The following is a 17,520-nucleotide window of genomic DNA, read 5'->3' on the forward strand; positions in this document are numbered from 1 at the left end:
TGCTCTCCTTATTTAAATGTTATTGATGGAAATAATCAATAAATAATATATAAAAAGAATAGATAAAAGTTTTATTTGAGCCAATCTGTGGATTATAGCCTGGGAGACACAGATTCAAGAAGTGCTCAAATTGTGCTCTACCAGACTACAAAAATGGGGGAGGCTTATAAAGGCAAAAACTGCAAAATTACATAAGCTGTTTGTCAGAAATTATAGATGGAGCTGGCAAGAAGTAAGGATGTTTATTAAGCAAGGGTTGGTTGGGGTCCGAAATGGATGCATAGTTACATGGGGAGAAATTGAGACCATAAGGTTGCAGCTGGCAGCTGCTCGCAGATATTATTTTGAGAATGGCTGGTGGTGTCCTTGAGTCTGGTAGACTTCAGAAAATTGAAATTCTCAGTGATACAGGAATATATCTGAAACCACATCCACAGTGGCCACCCAGATCCATTTTGGATGCCTGAACCTCAGTTATTCCATTTAGATTTTTAAATGAATTCTTTTCTTTAATGGTTAAAGTCGATGTACAATACATGCTTGACAGGCCACAAGACAGGCTGTTTTGGTTAGCAAAAAGTATCAACCAATTCATGTATAAGCCAGAATGACTTCCCCATGCCTCAACATGTGAAAATTTCTTCCATCAACATTTTGTACCAAAACTTCTTAGATTTTGTTTAACGGAGGAAGGTGACGTCAAAAGATTTGAAGTTTTCCTCTACTTTTTCTAATTTGTTAGTGAGGAAGTGGTTTATAAAACAAATATAATGTCACATGATAGCTACTCCAAAAAAATAATCTTTGCAGAATCTTCCCAAAATGTCACATTGTGAACAACAAAAGATGATAATGGAATATATATAGACATTCACCTTTCTGGCATTATATGACAGATGGAATTTTTTCTTTGAGCTGATGACATTTTGCAGGCTACAATTGAATGAATGGTTAGGAATGATAATGCGTACTCCTGGGAGGTGAGATGTAACCTGACTATATCTACCCAAAGCTACATTTTAGCAGAGTCCCAGGAAAAAAATGTGTTTTTTTGCATTTTTCTCAAATTTGAATCACTTGTTTATTTCAGATGACCTTGGAGACATTATCCAAGTTATCTACAGAAAATAGAAAAAAATCAGATAACATTTTATTTACCTTTCAAAAAAGAGATGCTAGTGGATGTTAATTGCAATGAGTATTCTTAAGCCTCATTCATCCCTTTTCACCATAGGTAGGTGCTGAATATTGAGGTAAAGCCATGCTATACTCAAAGAACTCTCTCTCTTCTTAATTAGCTTTCAGTTTGGTGGAGGTGTGTAAGTACATAAATAACTAAAATTAAAAGTATATAATATATTGATAAGTGTAAATAGAAGCTGTAAATAAATCTGAAGTTACTTAATATTGATCAGTAAATGGCAGGTGTTATCATTAATAACAATCATGAAAACATAACTGAATGTATCGATGATTTCCTACTATAGAGAGTACAGGGAGCATTTCTTCTACCAATAATTCTACCAATTCTGACTGGAGAAACAAGAAAAGAAATGGAGAAAGCAACTAAAATTTATTTTAAAACTCTTATGTAGAATGATCTTCACTAGAGCCCTTATTCTGTATTCTCCCCACAATATACTTATCACTATTTTATAATGAGGAAACTGAGGATCAGAGAGTTTAAGGCTACACAGCAAGAAAATAGCATATCTGGGTTTTGAACCCAAATTCATTTGCTTCTAAAGCTAATAAAGTGTCCCCATACAGTACATTTCTTCCTCTTCTACTATGGACTAAGCCCAACCCATATACGAACAAAATATTCGGCTATAGAAGAGGTCAAGTAGGGAATTTTGTTGATCAGATTACTGAGATATGAAAATGTGTGGTGAGACATGAGATGTGATACTGAAACACGTGTCAGAGCTAGGATGTGGAGAGTGTTGGGTATTGGTTAGGGAGTTTGCTTGTTAGTATGTAACACTGGAGACACTGTTGATTATCACATTGTGGGAAGGGAGAGTGGCTACAAGTGGCATCTAGTGGGCAAGAGGCAAGGTATGTGGCTAAATATCCTACATTACACAAGACAGCTCCCACAATAAACAATTATCTGTTCTGAAATGTCAGTAGTACTGAGGTTGACAAACCCTGATGTGGATAATGGGAATCCATTAAGGTGTTTTAAGGTATGTACGTATGCTTTAAAACAATCACTCTGACCTCAAATTTAGGGAAAATTGTAGTTTAGGACATGACTGGAGACCAACAAGACAGTTCATAGATTATGGTAGATTTACATTGTAAATCTGCAAAGGAGATAAGAGCAATGACCATGAGATAAGAGATAGACTGAAAGATACTGCACAGGTGAAATTAAAATTGTGATGATCAACTGATTCCTTTCTCTCTCTTTTGGAAGTCCTACTAACAACCAAGGATTAATTCCAGGTTTTTATCAATAGCCTGAGTGAACAGACAGATGAGAGTGCCATGAATTTAGAAATGGATGCTAAGTGGAAAAGAAGCCCTGCTATATGCTAGTCATTATTTTTTATGGAAAAGTTTAAGTAATATCACTTTTGAACATATTTAGTTGGTGATATCAATGAAAAATCAGTATCTATGAGATGTCTAGTAGATATTAGGAAAGACAGTGGTTTTTGAGAGCAATGTCACTTAGAGATGTAGATTCCCGCAGCCGTCTGGATAAAAATGACATTAAGAGCAGGGGTGAGAAGGAAAATTCCTTATTAGAGTCAAGAAAAAAAAATAGAGATGATGACAGCTAAAGACAGAACTATACCAGGAACCTCTACATTTGCTTTGCAGAAAGATGAAGATTAGTGCCCAAGAGACAGGAAGAACTCATAACTCTCTGACTGAAATATCCAGTGAGTTAGCAAAAGAAACTGAAAATGAGAGCTAAAAGGAGAATGTGAGTCTAGAGAGTGCTATCAAGATGGTAGGGGCAGTCAGCATTGCTTAATTTTTAGTGCTACAAAGAAGATGGTCAGTGGGTTTGAAGATTGAGATCTTTAAGACTGAGATGTTCAGTTATGGATATTAAGAGATCGTGAGCAGTTTTAACCACATTATAGGGGCTGAAGCTGGATGGCCATGAGCTGAGACATAAATCACAGGTTGAGGAGGGAAAAGTTTGAAGTTGAAGGGAAGGAGGAAGATAGAGAAATGTGAATACCGAAGACAGCAATATTTTCTTAGTAAGAATACACCTATTTTTCTCCTACCCACACACAGATAACTAAGTATATATTCAGAGTGAGTAAAGCTAAAAACTTCTAAGACTTGCAATTAAGAAATAACATCAACTAAAAACAGAAAACACCTCCTACAATTTGGGCTGTGTGTTTATTTCTTTGGGCCTCTAATCAAATCAGACTTTGACATACATAAAGACCATGGAGAGTGCCTAGCTACTCCATTATTTCCCAGACTGGTCTAGGAATTGAGACAAGTTCAAAAGCTAGTGACAAATAGGATTTTTCTGCCCTCACCTTAAAGAATGGTTTGTGTGAATAGGTGGGACCTGAAGAGTTGCATGTTTCGAAACCTTCCCAGGTGATGGTGATGAAGGTGTTCCTCAAAACAAATTTTGAGAGTTCTATCACACTCTTCTCATCTTGATAATCAGGGTAAGCCAAATCCAAGGTCAGAGAGCTACTGAAAGAAGTGCAAGAGCTGGAATTCAGCTCCCCTGACTTGGGCACCAAAGCTCCTCCATTAGACAGGCTGACTCTTTTCTGCAGAGGACAAACTGGTGTCTTCTAATCCACTGGTGTACATCATCAGGATCTAGCACATTGCCTTCAGGGTTATTAAAGCCAATCTGTAAACATATGCTCAGATTTGTCTCTTAAATGTATCAGGTACCGGGATTAGGACATAAGAAAATCGATGAGATCTCTGGCACATCAATCTCAACCTCAGTGCCATTTTGGTGTTTGTTTGTTTTTTAAAATTTTTATTGGAGTATAGTTGATTTACAATGTGTGTTAGTTTCAGGTGTACAGCAAAGTGAATCAGTTATACATATACATATATCCACTTTTTTTTTTTTTAGATTCTTTTCCCATACAGGCCATTACAGAGTATTGAGTAGAGCTCCCTGTGCTGTACAGCAGGTTCTTATTAGTTATCTATTTTATATACAGTAATGTGTTATGGTATGTTTTTTAAATGTCTCTTTTCTTTCCTGGATAAAAGCTTTTCTCTCCAGGAACCAGATGTCACGTGGATAAAGGCTATGTCTAACCTCCAGGTTCTTGCTGCTGATGGAAAAACTCACAAATAATTTATTTTCAAGGTCAAATTGCTCACCTTACTGTCTGTTTTACCCTCCAGGAGAATATGTTGTTATGACCACTCATTTCCACCTGAAGAGAAAGATTGGCTATTTTGTCATTCAAACATACCTGCCATGCATAATGACGGTTATTCTCTCCCAAGTCTCGTTCTGGCTCAACAGAGAGTCTGTACCAGCAAGGACTGTCTTTGGTAAGTGCCAATCAAGATGCACATGCAAGGGTCTGGAGGGCAAGTTGTATCATATCTGTGACATTGCAGATAGAATGAAAAAAGTAATAATACGTTAAAATCTGAAGTTAATACAATAGGAATGTTCAAGGAATTACCATTCTCATTATGACATGATTGTAAAAAAATTCTTTTTTTAAAATAGCAAGCTGTTTTAGTGCATGTTAATTGATGGGATTAATGAACACGTGATTTGCTATTTTAGGAGAAAAATGGAATGAAGCAGGTATGAAATGCATGTGATAGATTAAAATACACACATAGAAACATTAATACTTAAATCATACATTTAGAATCATTTAGAATCTAATGATTCTAAAACATTAATACTTAAATCATACATTTAGAATCATGTGTCAGTGTATTTTCTGAGAATCTGAGAAAATATAGTATCAGCAGAACTACTTCCTTACATATATGAAAGCAAGGGGTCCTTATGTAGAAAGAACTCATTGATGACCATGACACCAGTACAGGAATATCTCATTTTACCCAATGTTTGCACTTCTGAAGAGTTACAAATATTTTTTTCTATGAAAATATTTTAAATGCCTTAGATGCTTTAAGTCAGTCTAATGGAAAAATGTTTAAAGGGTAATAACTTTTTACTAATAGGAAAACTCACTCCCTAATTTATAATTTTAGAAGTTTGTATTTCATATAAAGAGGTATTTCCTGCCTGTGTCATAGTACACTGTCTTAAGTGTACTTTTCAGGCTGATGAAAACAAGATTTCATCACCAAAAACTTACTGATTCATTCATTCATTCACTCATTCAATAACTGACTTTTTCTTTGAAATCTACTATGAGGTCCTACTATGTTCTATGCATGGAATGTAGCTGTTACCTTAACATAAACCATTCTTTTCATGAATGTTAAATTCTGGAGCTTAAAATTTGAATAACAATAAAATCATGCAGAATACTTATTGAATGATTTTATATCAGGCTTTGTTCTATGAAACAACCCTATATTATCTTATTTAACACTAAAAGAATCCTCTGTAATATTATCCCTGTGGTATAGACAAGAAAGCTAAGGAGCGAGATATTAAGTAACTTGCCCAAGTTCAGAAGCTATGAGGTGAAGAAGTCTGGAGTAAGACCCAGACTCTTAGCTCTAGAGTCTGTGCGCTTAATGATGATGAGGTACAACTACCCATGTACTTCCTGCTGCAATGACAAGGCATGGAACGGGGTTGTCGTGGGCAACATAATTTATCTGGAAATTATAACCACATATTTAATTGGTGAAAGGTACAATTATCAAGGTTCATTCCAAAAATATCAACTAGGCACATGCTATGTTTAAAACCCCTTACTACAAAACAGAAGCCTTCAGGTGCTTACATTCTAAACTGAGGATTATCCTTGTGCAGAGACCCCTGTGGCATCAGTCATCTCAGGAAAAAAAGCAAGACTCTGTTACAAGGGCACAGAAAAACATCTTTTCTTCTGAACTTAGCAAGGTGCTTCTGGGGTGGAAACCACGAAATCTTTGCTGTGACATTAGCCTAAGAACAGCTAAATCAAGACCCAGAATGATTTCACCTGCAGAGCAAAAGAGTAGTTCATTTAAAACTCTTTTTTTCCCTTAACACAATTTGTAAATATTAACTAGTGTTTACACCACTTATTAGAACCGAAGATTGAACTCTTGTCAGATGCTCACTTCTATATGTGTATGTAGTTTGAGCCCTTTATTCACTTGAATTTTTTTTAAATGAGAACAAAAGACATGTACTTTATGTTTTATGTTTATTTTTGTAGAATGAGCCCAGCACTGTAGTGAAAATGATTTTTCAAAATGCTCACTTCCCCCGCCTTGGTCCCCAACAAATCCTACCCTTCCTTTTTGGAAATCCTCTAAAGCACTTTGGAATGTTTTATAAGTCAAAAACCTTGTTCTTAACATTTTCAGCAGTCTGCTATCTCAGCTGACTCATGCCCTTTTGGTAAACATAACTGCATATCTGTAAACTCAACCCTGGCAAGTGTTTCTGTGTATCAAGTTATATATTTCTAATGTTTTAAGTTCAATAAAATCACAAATACAATTTTCTGAGACCTTCAGCCTTCTAACATTTATTTAGTACACGTCTCTATTCTTTCTAGTCTGCGCTCAGCACATTCCTCTGAGCTGTGGGGAATGCCTGAGAGGGTCATGGGTATTTAAAGAAAAAATACCTGAGGGAAAAAATAAAGCAAAAGTTGTACCTTATAAGAGTTTAGTAAATGGCATCCAAAAGGCAACAAAGCTGGAGCCATTTCATGTCTTAAAACATCATCTTCTTAACCTTCCATCCTCTTTCTCATTTGGAGGCTGTGGTCATGTAAATTTGCTGCCAGACAGACCCAAGTTTTAGGTTCAATCTTCAGTCTTCTAAGTGTCAGTTGCCTATAAAATGAGAGTACAATTAAAATAAAATAGTGCCATTTAAAAGATTAAGTGAGAAAAATAAAATAAAATTTGTAAATTGTTGGGCTCAATACTTGAAACTTAATAGATACTCAGCATACTTTTGGTTTCTTCCCTTTCCCTATATAGCAGGAATTGTAAGACCACACACACACACACACACACACACACACACACACACACCTCTCTTTATGTTATTGTTAACTGTTTTTAATTTATGGATACATTTTTTTTAAGAACACCCATTCCCCCATTACTTTTAACAGTTGGTGGCCCACATAAGCCAAAATTCAAATAAAAAATGGAATTCACTTTAGCAGGGATTTATCCAAAAGGACTGAAGTTGTTCATAATAAGTTATTAACTTTGGGGCTTCCCTGGTGGCACAGTGGTTAAGAATCCGCCTGCCAATGCAGGGGACACGCGTTCGAGCCCTGGTCCGGGAAGATCCCACATGCCACGGAGCAACTAAGCCCGTGTGCCACAACTACTGAGCCTGCGCTCTAGAGCCCGTAATCTGCAACAAGAGAAGCCACCGCAATGAGAAGCCCATGCACCGTAACGAAGAGTAGCCCCTGCTCACCGCAACTAGAGAAAGCCTGCATGCAGCAATGAAGAACCAACACAGCCAAAAAATAAAAAAAGTTATTAACTTTGTCCTTAGTAAGTATCAGGCTAAGTGCTAAACACTTTATTACATTATTTTATTTAGTACTCACAATAGCCCTCTGAGTTAGACTTAGTAAAATTAATTTATAAGGAAATAATTACAAAAAATCCAGAAGCTCAGAACCGTGAGGCAATTTTCCCAACGTCACTCAGCAGTTACAGAGCTGGGATTTGAAACTGGGTTGCTCTGTTTTCCAAATACTGACATTTAATTACCTTGCTCTTTGCTCAAGTTAATATTGATATGTAAATCTGGGGGCTATTTTCCCACCAATATTGCTGAAACCATTTGTTGGTTACATAATGTGGTTAATGCTCCAGAACTTTCTGCAACACCTCCAATGTTCATAGTAAGTCTATTTCCTACAACTGTGACCATGTATCAAAAATATGAGTTAATAAAAATCTCAGTGTTTCTTCTTAGTCCTATCACTGTCTAGTAGAGTTAAAGATCATCTATCTTGAAAATCATGGAAACTAGGGAATGTTGTATGCTTTAAAGCAGCTTAGAAAAATTAGCCACCGACCAGCTGTGTAACCCTGCTGATTCTCTAAAATTAATCAAAAGGGTGAATCATAGGTATGAGTTTTAGACACATGGGATGACAATATCTTCTGTGGCAATAATTTACTTATCTTTAAAATGCTTTCACATATTATTATATTTAATCCTCAAATAATCTTGTAAATGTGCAGAACTTTTCCTCTCTTAGAATTTCAACAATGATGTAGACAATCAAGAGAATGAAGTTTAAATCATCACTTTTAAAGTTATGGAGACTGAGGGCCCTAGAAGTTAACTCGCTCACTCAAGGCTACAGAGCTAAGAAGTAGTGAGGAACTAGTTACTGGAAGAGGTTAAGATTTTTTCAACATCATGCAACCTAAGCCACCCCCACTGGGTTCCTGTGATTTTTTTCATACATTTTCAAATGGCTTAAAAGGGAACTTACAGTATTCTAGCTAGTTTAGTGCATTACATATAGTAGGTTAATAATATTAATTTGTTAAATGAACATTAATGGATGTCATCATTCACATACCAACACTTATAATAATCTAAGTAAACTAAAAGCAACTGATGTGAAAATTGCTTTGAATGTAGGTGATTTTAATCAGTAGGGATAGATTCACAGAATAGGGAAGATAGGGCAGCATTAGCAGAGAGAGTAAGACTGTGGACATTTGAATCTGATGAATGTGTTCAAATTTGGTTTTGCTACTTCTGAGCTATGTGACCTCAAGCAAGTTACATGCAACTTATTTCAGGAACATCTTCAAAAGAGTATCTATTTGAAGAATCAGGAAAATATAGTATAAAGGCCAAAGAGTTAATAATGTAACAAGATATTATCCTAAAATAATTTAATTATCTATCAATGATGAATTATCAAAAAGTTATTGGTTTCTTGGATTGTATATTCAAAGTACACAGGTAGAATATTAAACAGAGCTGAGGATCCAGAGACTACTTATGGATCAAGGACAGTGAAGATACCTGCTTTCTTTTTCCTACAGTTGGGGACAGTGAAGGAATATTATTTCCTTTCCTACCCAGGACACCATGTTCAAGACATCTATTTACGGGAGTTTACTATCTTATTAACAGCTTCTCAATAGCAGAGGAGTTTATCCCTCCAAGAGCTCTCCATCAATACTGCCATACCATGAACTGCAAACTACACTGGTGTTAAATTAAAACTCATCCATCCCAAACCAAAATGGGATGAACTTGAAAACACACTCTGTCTGTGTTTCCCTTTACATAAGTAGGCTGACCTCAGTGATGAAAGTTTGTAGTATGAACCTACAAATTCACTTTCTTTCTTTACAGGAGTAACAACTGTGCTCACCATGACAACTTTGAGTATCAGTGCCAGAAATTCCCTCCCTAAGGTGGCTTATGCAACTGCTATGGATTGGTTTATTGCAGTGTGCTATGCCTTTGTATTCTCAGCTCTAATTGAGTTTGCCACAGTAAACTATTTCACCAAAAGAGGTTATGCATGGGATGGCAAAAGTGTGGTTCCAGAAAAGGTAAATGCTTTAATATTTCCTGTGATATAGCACTATTATGTCTTTTAAAACATATAGGATGGGATGTTTGGATTTGGGGGAATGGATGAAGAATGCAGAGAGAGGGTAAAGAGGATTCTTTGTTTCTTATGTCACAAATGATTAAGTGCTATGAGAATTTTGTTATTGCTAAGCAAAGGTTGTTTCAGTGGATAGATGTTCAGAGTAGAATGAATGAGATAAAGGAGAAACACAAAGGTAAACATCTCTCCTCAAATATGCTTTCCTATGGTCCCCACTGACGTGAGAACAGTTTTAACAAACCTTACATTAGGAGCAATTATGCCATTATAATTTTTGTAACTTGAAAATTATAGTCTTCTGGTTGTTTTCCAAGCCTAATAACTTTGGTCAGAAATGTTATTACTTTAATGGCTCAATTGAATTGAGCTTGCAAAATGCATTATCTCTAATTTTCACTAAAGGGTAGGAAACACATTTTCTTTTTCCAAAATAGAGGTTTGCTTTAAGAATCATAACACACAGAATTCACAGAAAAATTCTTCACTGTAGAAAATTATCAAGTCAAGAATATCACTGTTCTTCTCAATTAGAACCTACTTTAGAGTGGATTTTAAAGCATAGTTGGGAGGGACTTCCCCCATGGTCCGGTGGTTAAGACTCTTCCTTCCAATTCATGTGGTGAGGGTTCCATCCCTGTCAGGGAACTAAGGTCTTGCATGCTGCAGGATGCAGCCAAAATAAATAAGTAAATAAATAAAGCACAGTTGGGGAGGATATTTCTACTTCTGGGGTTTGAAGGAAAAATATGTCAAAATGCAAGGGAGCCTTGGGATGGTGGAAAGAAGGGCAAAGTCAGAGACACAGAGATTCTAAGACATCTAGAAGTAATCTAGGAGGAATCACTCTACAGCAAATAAAGAATTCTAGTGTCTTGAGTCAGTCCCTAAAAATACAGTTCTGTGGTCAAATACACTTGAATAATTCTGCATACTGTCACCAAGTCACAGTATAGTAAACAGCCTGAGAGGGTGTATAGTAAAGAAATCCATTTAATGATGTTTTTCCCATAGCTCCACAAATATACTTGAAAAGAGGATCCTTTGTGCTGGAAACATCTACCACATTTATAGAATCTAAAGCGTTACTGCTTATACAATGTACCACTAATACACGTATACATAAGAAAGAAAATATGCTGCCAAGCAAAAGCTCTTTGAGCTTTACCTTTCAGCCACAGGTGAACACCTCAGTGATCTTGTACACAAGCAACAGCATAGAAGGTTCTGCAACAGATGCACTATCACAACCAAAATGGGCCAGAACCAGTCCTCAAAATTCACCTTGCCTTGAAACATCCTTGCCCAGTATAAAAAAATCTCTGAATTTTCAAATCAAGAACCTAGGCTCAGGTTCAGTAAAGAGGAGACAAGACAAAAGGGACTAAATTTACCAGTTGGAGAAAGGGGTGAGAGAGTGGAGACAGAGTTTGTGTCCAATACTTACCTTAGCCATTGATGGCCTCCATTTGTCCTAGAACAAAAGGGCAGTCCCAAAGGAAAGAGCACCAAAACTGAAGATGAGTGATCATAAGACACTACCAATTGTAAGACATAGCCCAAATTCATAGATGTGGACATTTTAAAAATGCACATCTTAGAATCACTGGCATATTCTATTAAAGTTCTTCAAAATTAATTATATGCAAACATCGGTGATACGCAACTGAAAAATGAAATGCAAGCACTGGGAAAAGTTGCTTTTCTATCTTAATCCTTTCTTTGCATGCTGCAAGAGGCCAATGTCTTTCTGATTGTGGCTCATCAGTATCAGTGGTTAATGACTTGTTAGATGAATTGAACTTGATCTGGAAAGCACAGAATTTGGGTTGAGGCATTGGTAAGCTCATAGTTGAGTTTATATTTCTCTCTTTCTGACCATATGTTAGTCTTTCAAGTGCTGTGTCTCAAATAAAATATTTCAATCTCTATCAATCTACAGTCCGTGTTATTCAGTGTACACATATAGCTATAGGTATGGTCATATCTATATATTTTATGTATATATATATATATATAGATAGATACATATACATAATGCCTATATCTGTCATCCTAATGGGAAAGAGAATATTTTTTATAATTTATCTATGTCTCTGTAAAAATCTTCCCCAGGGCTTTGCCAGTTTGATTAGCTTATAATAAGGAGCATGATCACAGTGTGATCCAGGTCTCATTTTGACATTCAGAGAGAATAAATAACATATTTTTCCTGTGACCAGGTTTTTCAGGAGAGGTAAAATTTCAATCTCTGACATGGTATAACTTCAAAAAAAAAAGAAAATCCACATAGGGCATCATGTTTTCAAGCAAGCATATAGTAGCCTTCTCAAGATCCATCCTCATATGTTTAATTGCTGAAAGAAATACCAACTTCTTTTTTTTTGCGGTACGCGGGCCTCTCACTGTTGTGGCCTCTCCCGTTGCGGAGCACAGGCTCCGGACGTGCAGGCTCAGTGGCCATGGCTCACGGGCCCAGCCACTCCGTGGCATGTGGGATCCTCCCGGACTGGGGCACGAACCCGCGTCCCCTGCATCGGCAGGCAGACTCCCAACCACTGTGCCACCAGGGAAGCCCCCAACTTCTTAATGAATATGGGGGAGCTCAATATTTTCAGAAACGAAAAAAACTATATTATTTCCTGAGAAACCAACCAGATATTTCTAAATATCCTTTTCAACATGATGCTGCAAAAAGAAAGAAAAATAAAACACTTAAGTTGAGAAAATTTAGTATTAGGGTATTATGATAAATTGGCAGTAGGAGAGACGAAATCTACCAATAATACAAACTCTTCTCCAAGAATTCTTCCTGTGGCAGATTATTCATTTCAGTTTATCTAATAAGGTGTCTGTCACTCAACAAATTTTGTTTAGATTAGAACCCATTGCCTCTCTTCAACATCAGAGTGCATATACATTTTATCTAAAGGACATACATGCTTTTCAATGTATCCTTTAATATTAGATCTGCTATTTTCTAAGCAGTAGACTCAATACAAGTTCAGTCTGGCTGCTTGTGTTGAAATAATTCATATCACTTTCTGACTTGTAGTCATTTGGACCACATTCAGACAGAATCAATTTTACTCATTTTATTTTTGTACAAATAATTATAGAAATTTCTGTCACTCCTCCTAAAGCTTAAGCAAATCTGCCTTCACTATGAAATGGGTGTATACTTGGACTAAGTGGCCTTACTTTTAATGGTGTAATACTAGGAGAAAAAAAAATCTGGGCTTTTTTTTGGTTTTAAGTCCCAGTGAATGCATGCTTAAGGATTTGGAGAGGAGAATAGCAGATAGGTCATGGAGTTGGATAATAAAGAAATTAACCTGTTAAAATTGCACCTTGTGAGTGAGAAATATCAGCTCTTCTAGAAGTAATAGTTTATTCTGATTTGATATTAAAAATACAGATTGTCCAGAGTATATCGAGTCTGGTTGGTCAAGTTTAGCTGCTCATGAACATTCTCTGTGTAGTTTATTCACAATGTCAATAATCAGGCTTCACTCCCTAGGAGTTCTGATTCAAAATGCAAGATTGTGCCCAAGACATTTACACTTAAAAAAATTTTAACTGGTGATTTAGTGTGCACAAAAAAACAAGGCTCACTCTTCTAGACTAGTGCCATCCAGCAGGAATATAAGTGAGCCACAAATGTGAGCCATATATATAATTAACATATTTCTGGTAGCCTTATTTAAAAAGTACAAACCAGTGAAATTAAGTTTAATAATATACTTTAGCCAATATGTCAAAAATATCCTCTTTACGTATAAATAATGCTAAACATTATTTAGGAGAAATATTGTACTTTTTTTTTTTTTTTGCGGTACACGGGCCTCTCACCGCTGCGGCCTCTCCCGCCGCGGAGCACAGGCTCCAGACGCGCAGGCCCAGCGGCCATGGCTCACGGGCCCAGCCGCTCCGCGGCATGTGGGATCTTCCCGGACCGGGGCACGAACCCGTGTCCCCTGCATTGGCAGGTGGCCTCTCAACCACTGCGCCACCAGGGAAGCCCTGTACTTTTTTTTATTTTTCATACTTAGCCTTCAAAATCCTATGTGTACTTTATACTTCCAGAACATCTCAAATTAGACTAGCCACATTACAAGTGCTCAATAGTCACAAGTTACGGATGGCAACTGTATCAGAGCACATAGCTCTAAACAATGATACACTTTATTTTTGAGAAATGTCTGTATGACAGAAACTCTAAGAAATACCGCACTTGTCAATTACTGCACAGATAACGTTGATAAGCAGCCAACACTGAGCAAGAATTGAATTCAGGATATCCTGACCACCCCTGCTTTGCCATTTGCCCATTGGAAACATGGGGAGAAGGAACAAATAATAATTAGCTCAGCAGTTTTTCACTGCAAAACAAACTACCCCAAAACTTAGTGACCTAAAACAACGACCAAGCATTTTGGGCTGGGAAAAACCTGATGGTATTTCTGTTAGTCTGACCTGGGCTCATGCCAAAAAGTCCTTGATACGTGGTCATAGTTGGTCCTGCCCAAAACATCCATAAGATGTTTGGTCCACACCAAAGGACTTTGTTATTTGATCCTGTCCAAAACCATTTGGCATGGACCCGATATGCTCATGGACATTTTGGATAGGACCACATTTCAAGGACTTGGCGTAAACCAAATGTCTTACGGACCAACTGTCTTATGGACATTTTGGACAGGAACAAATGTCCTGCAAGGTCACTTGTCAATCTTATAACTAGACGTTTGTATCTGCGTTTTTCATTTTTCCCCAAAATGCAGTTGTAAATTACGTTCCTTAGATTTTAAATAAAGCACATGTTTGAGTTCTAAAGGTCCCTTTGCTCAGCAACTTATAAACGTGCTTCCCACAGTTTACTAAACAAAATACTTTTACTCTTTCCTTCTACAGCCAAAGAAAATGAAGGATCCTCTCATTAAGAAAAACAACACTTATGCTCCAACAGCAACCAGCTACACACCTAATTTGGCCAGGGGTGACCCCGGCTTAGCCACCATTGCTAAAAGTGCAACCATAGAACCAAAAGAAGTCAAGACGGAAACAAAACCACCAGAACCGAAGAAAACCTTTAACAGTGTAAGCAAAATTGACCGACTGTCAAGAATAGCCTTCCCGCTGTTATTCGGAATCTTTAACTTGGTCTATTGGGCTACATATTTAAACAGAGAGCCTCAGCTAAAAGCCCCTACCCCACATCAATAGGTCCTGTCATTCACATTCTGTTGTTCAGTCCTCTGCGCTGGGAATTGCTTTCTGTTCTCAACGCAGTAATTCCCATCTGCTTTATTGCCTCTATCTTAAAGAATTTGAAGATTTCTTTATTTCCATAATTCATATAAGAACAACAGACCCCTGTCTGGCAGTCCAGAGCAGAGCATACAGCTGAGAGACAGGATTCTGAAAGAGAGAGCAAGACAGAAAAATCACGACAGAAGGAGACAGAAGGGAAGAGAGAGGAAAGGTGGGGGAAGTAGGTCTAAAGACATGAGGAAAAGTAGAAGAAAAATCAAACTTAACTCTATAACTCTGGGTCATTTGTAGATATATATTTCCAAATATTCTAGAAAAAAAGATACTGTATATGTCAAAAATATTTTTATGTGAAGGTGTTTAAAAGAATAAATTATAAATGTTTAAAGAAGAAGCATTTTAAAAAATCTATGTCTTTATTGCACAAACTACAATGTGCTTCTTACATTTCTGTTTTGTTTTTTAAACCGATGTATAGCTTTAACATTCTGTTTCCAAAGCTAAAGATCCCCACTCTTTCTCCTTTTAAGAAATGCCTAATGCATTATTTTGTTGTTAAATGCTATTTTAAAATTTATGGAAAATTGCATTGGCAAATGTGCAGTTCCTCACTGTAGAGCACATTTAATCCAATGGAGACAAATGCTTTAAATAGGCTGCTTTACTATCATCTGAGCTTTTACCACTAGACTCAATGAGGAGTCATTTTAACAGATACACACTCAATAAAACTAAAAAAAGAAATAATAAATTTAAATAGAACAATTTTAAAAGATTTATTTTCCATCCTGTCTATATCCAGATAGCACATGCATCAAATAATTACTGGATTTTCATTCTGAAGATGTTTTTAGAGGGGCAAAAATATTTTGCAAGCTCTAGAATTGTTGAATGTATTATTTTATATAACAGTACATTAAAAGCTTTAGATTGAAATTTATGACTAGTAAACAAATATAGAATATATAAATTATATATGTAAATATATGGCATGAGATTGTAAATTTTTTTACTTTTTTAAAGGTTGTGTTCTTAAAATACTGTGTAGGACTCACCGCTCTTAGCTGTTAGAATGTTGTTAAATGCTATGGAAATACTTTTAGAGCCTGCATTTAAGACCAGAACAGCCTGAAGGAATCAGATGGAAGTTCCAATATATGGGTATAAAATCTACTTATGGAGAGAAAGCTTGTAATTGTCCAGTGTACAGCAGTAAATCAGTTGCTATCTGCTCAAGTCATCCCACATTTCCCTATTTTAAGCTCTTGTTATATAGAAAGAAAATGGAAAAGCACTAGTGGGAGCTAGAAAATCAACTGTATATTATTGCTATCTTTGCTGATACCAACTATTTCAATAAGTGTTGTACCATATGTAGCATTAAATATAAAAATACATGAAAGAATGTACAGGAAATAGCTTTTATTGAGTAATATTACATTTCATTTATACTGTAGCAATATATTTGTAGGCATACTACGTAAGGGCTTTAATGACAAGAGGTCCATTAATACTCCCTATGAAAATTCTAGTCTGTTTCATTACTTCCCAGATGTTTTAGAAATAAATATTTATGCAGAAGGTATTTTTGAAGCCTCCTTTTGTCTGACAGAATTTCAGAGATATTTAAAATTAGTGTCCAGAATCCACAGGTTATGGTCTAACCACATTTAGAATACTATGACATAAACCTGTCATCATAATTACCAAATAAGACAGTTGGGATCCATACCCAAGTTTTGAGCAATGTTTGTCTCAAAAAGCTGCTATCCAATGATGCAGGAAAATACAGTTTGTGTTTTCCTAAACAAACTCTGGTTTTGTTTTTAAATGTGCTTTATTGTTTGATATGGTCCTGCCTAAATTCAATGAGCTAGCCCAATAAAGTGTGAACCAGGATATTTCATCCTTCGGTATCATGTGTAGATATCATGTATAGAAATAAAGTAAAATATGGCTCTAACTTCTGTGTTGCTGTTAATCTTGTTATTTTGGGGCGTTAATCTAATGTGTTTATTAAGAGCATTTTTATCTTCCAGACTCCTCATAGCTAACATTTGGTCTGTATTTTGCTCATTAGATGTGAATATTTCTTATTAGTCTGCTTTCTGCTATGCAATGACTGCATTTCTATCATTTCTTAGTTTGTTAGTATATGTGGACAGTATTCTATTGTATAAATTGATTGCACAACTTATCAAAGACAAATGATTCTATGTAGCTTTTCTACAGTGCTTTGCTAAACCATGTAATACTAGTTAAGTCTTCCTTGAAAATAAAGATACACTCTTATAGAGGACAGTTCCTGTAAACTCCCAGGAAAAATTTTTTAAAGATGACACTGAATGTTTATTGCACCTTAGTGCAGTGAAGTGGCAATAAAACCTAACATGAATCGAGGTTGTTTATGGCAGATGCATGTATTGCTTTACAGAGTTTAGCAAAAGCTCTTAACTTTATGTCATACTGTATTCTATTATAATAATAAAGCTAACATTAT

General features: G+C 36.2%; 1 protein-coding gene across 1 annotated transcript in view; it reads left to right on the forward strand.

The window, feature by feature from the left end:
- GABRA1 (gamma-aminobutyric acid type A receptor subunit alpha1) overlaps positions 1-15,065 on the forward strand; it is a 55,339-nt gene extending 40,274 nt beyond the window's left edge. The window contains exons 7-9 of the mRNA XM_022595161.3: positions 4,369-4,521; positions 9,485-9,687; positions 14,661-15,065. Coding sequence (XP_022450869.1) covers positions 4,369-4,521; positions 9,485-9,687; positions 14,661-14,972 — 668 coding nt within the window. The 3' untranslated portion in view covers positions 14,973-15,065. The remainder of the gene's footprint in view (positions 1-4,368; positions 4,522-9,484; positions 9,688-14,660) is intronic.
- The last annotated feature ends 2,455 nt before the right edge of the window (positions 15,066-17,520 follow it).

The sequence above is a fragment of the Delphinapterus leucas genome, chromosome 3 (assembly GCF_059928025.1).
Source record: "Delphinapterus leucas isolate spDelLeu-1000000601 "Yukka" chromosome 3, BTC_Dleu_Yukka2, whole genome shotgun sequence".
Taxonomy (NCBI): Eukaryota; Metazoa; Chordata; class Mammalia; order Artiodactyla; family Monodontidae; genus Delphinapterus; species Delphinapterus leucas.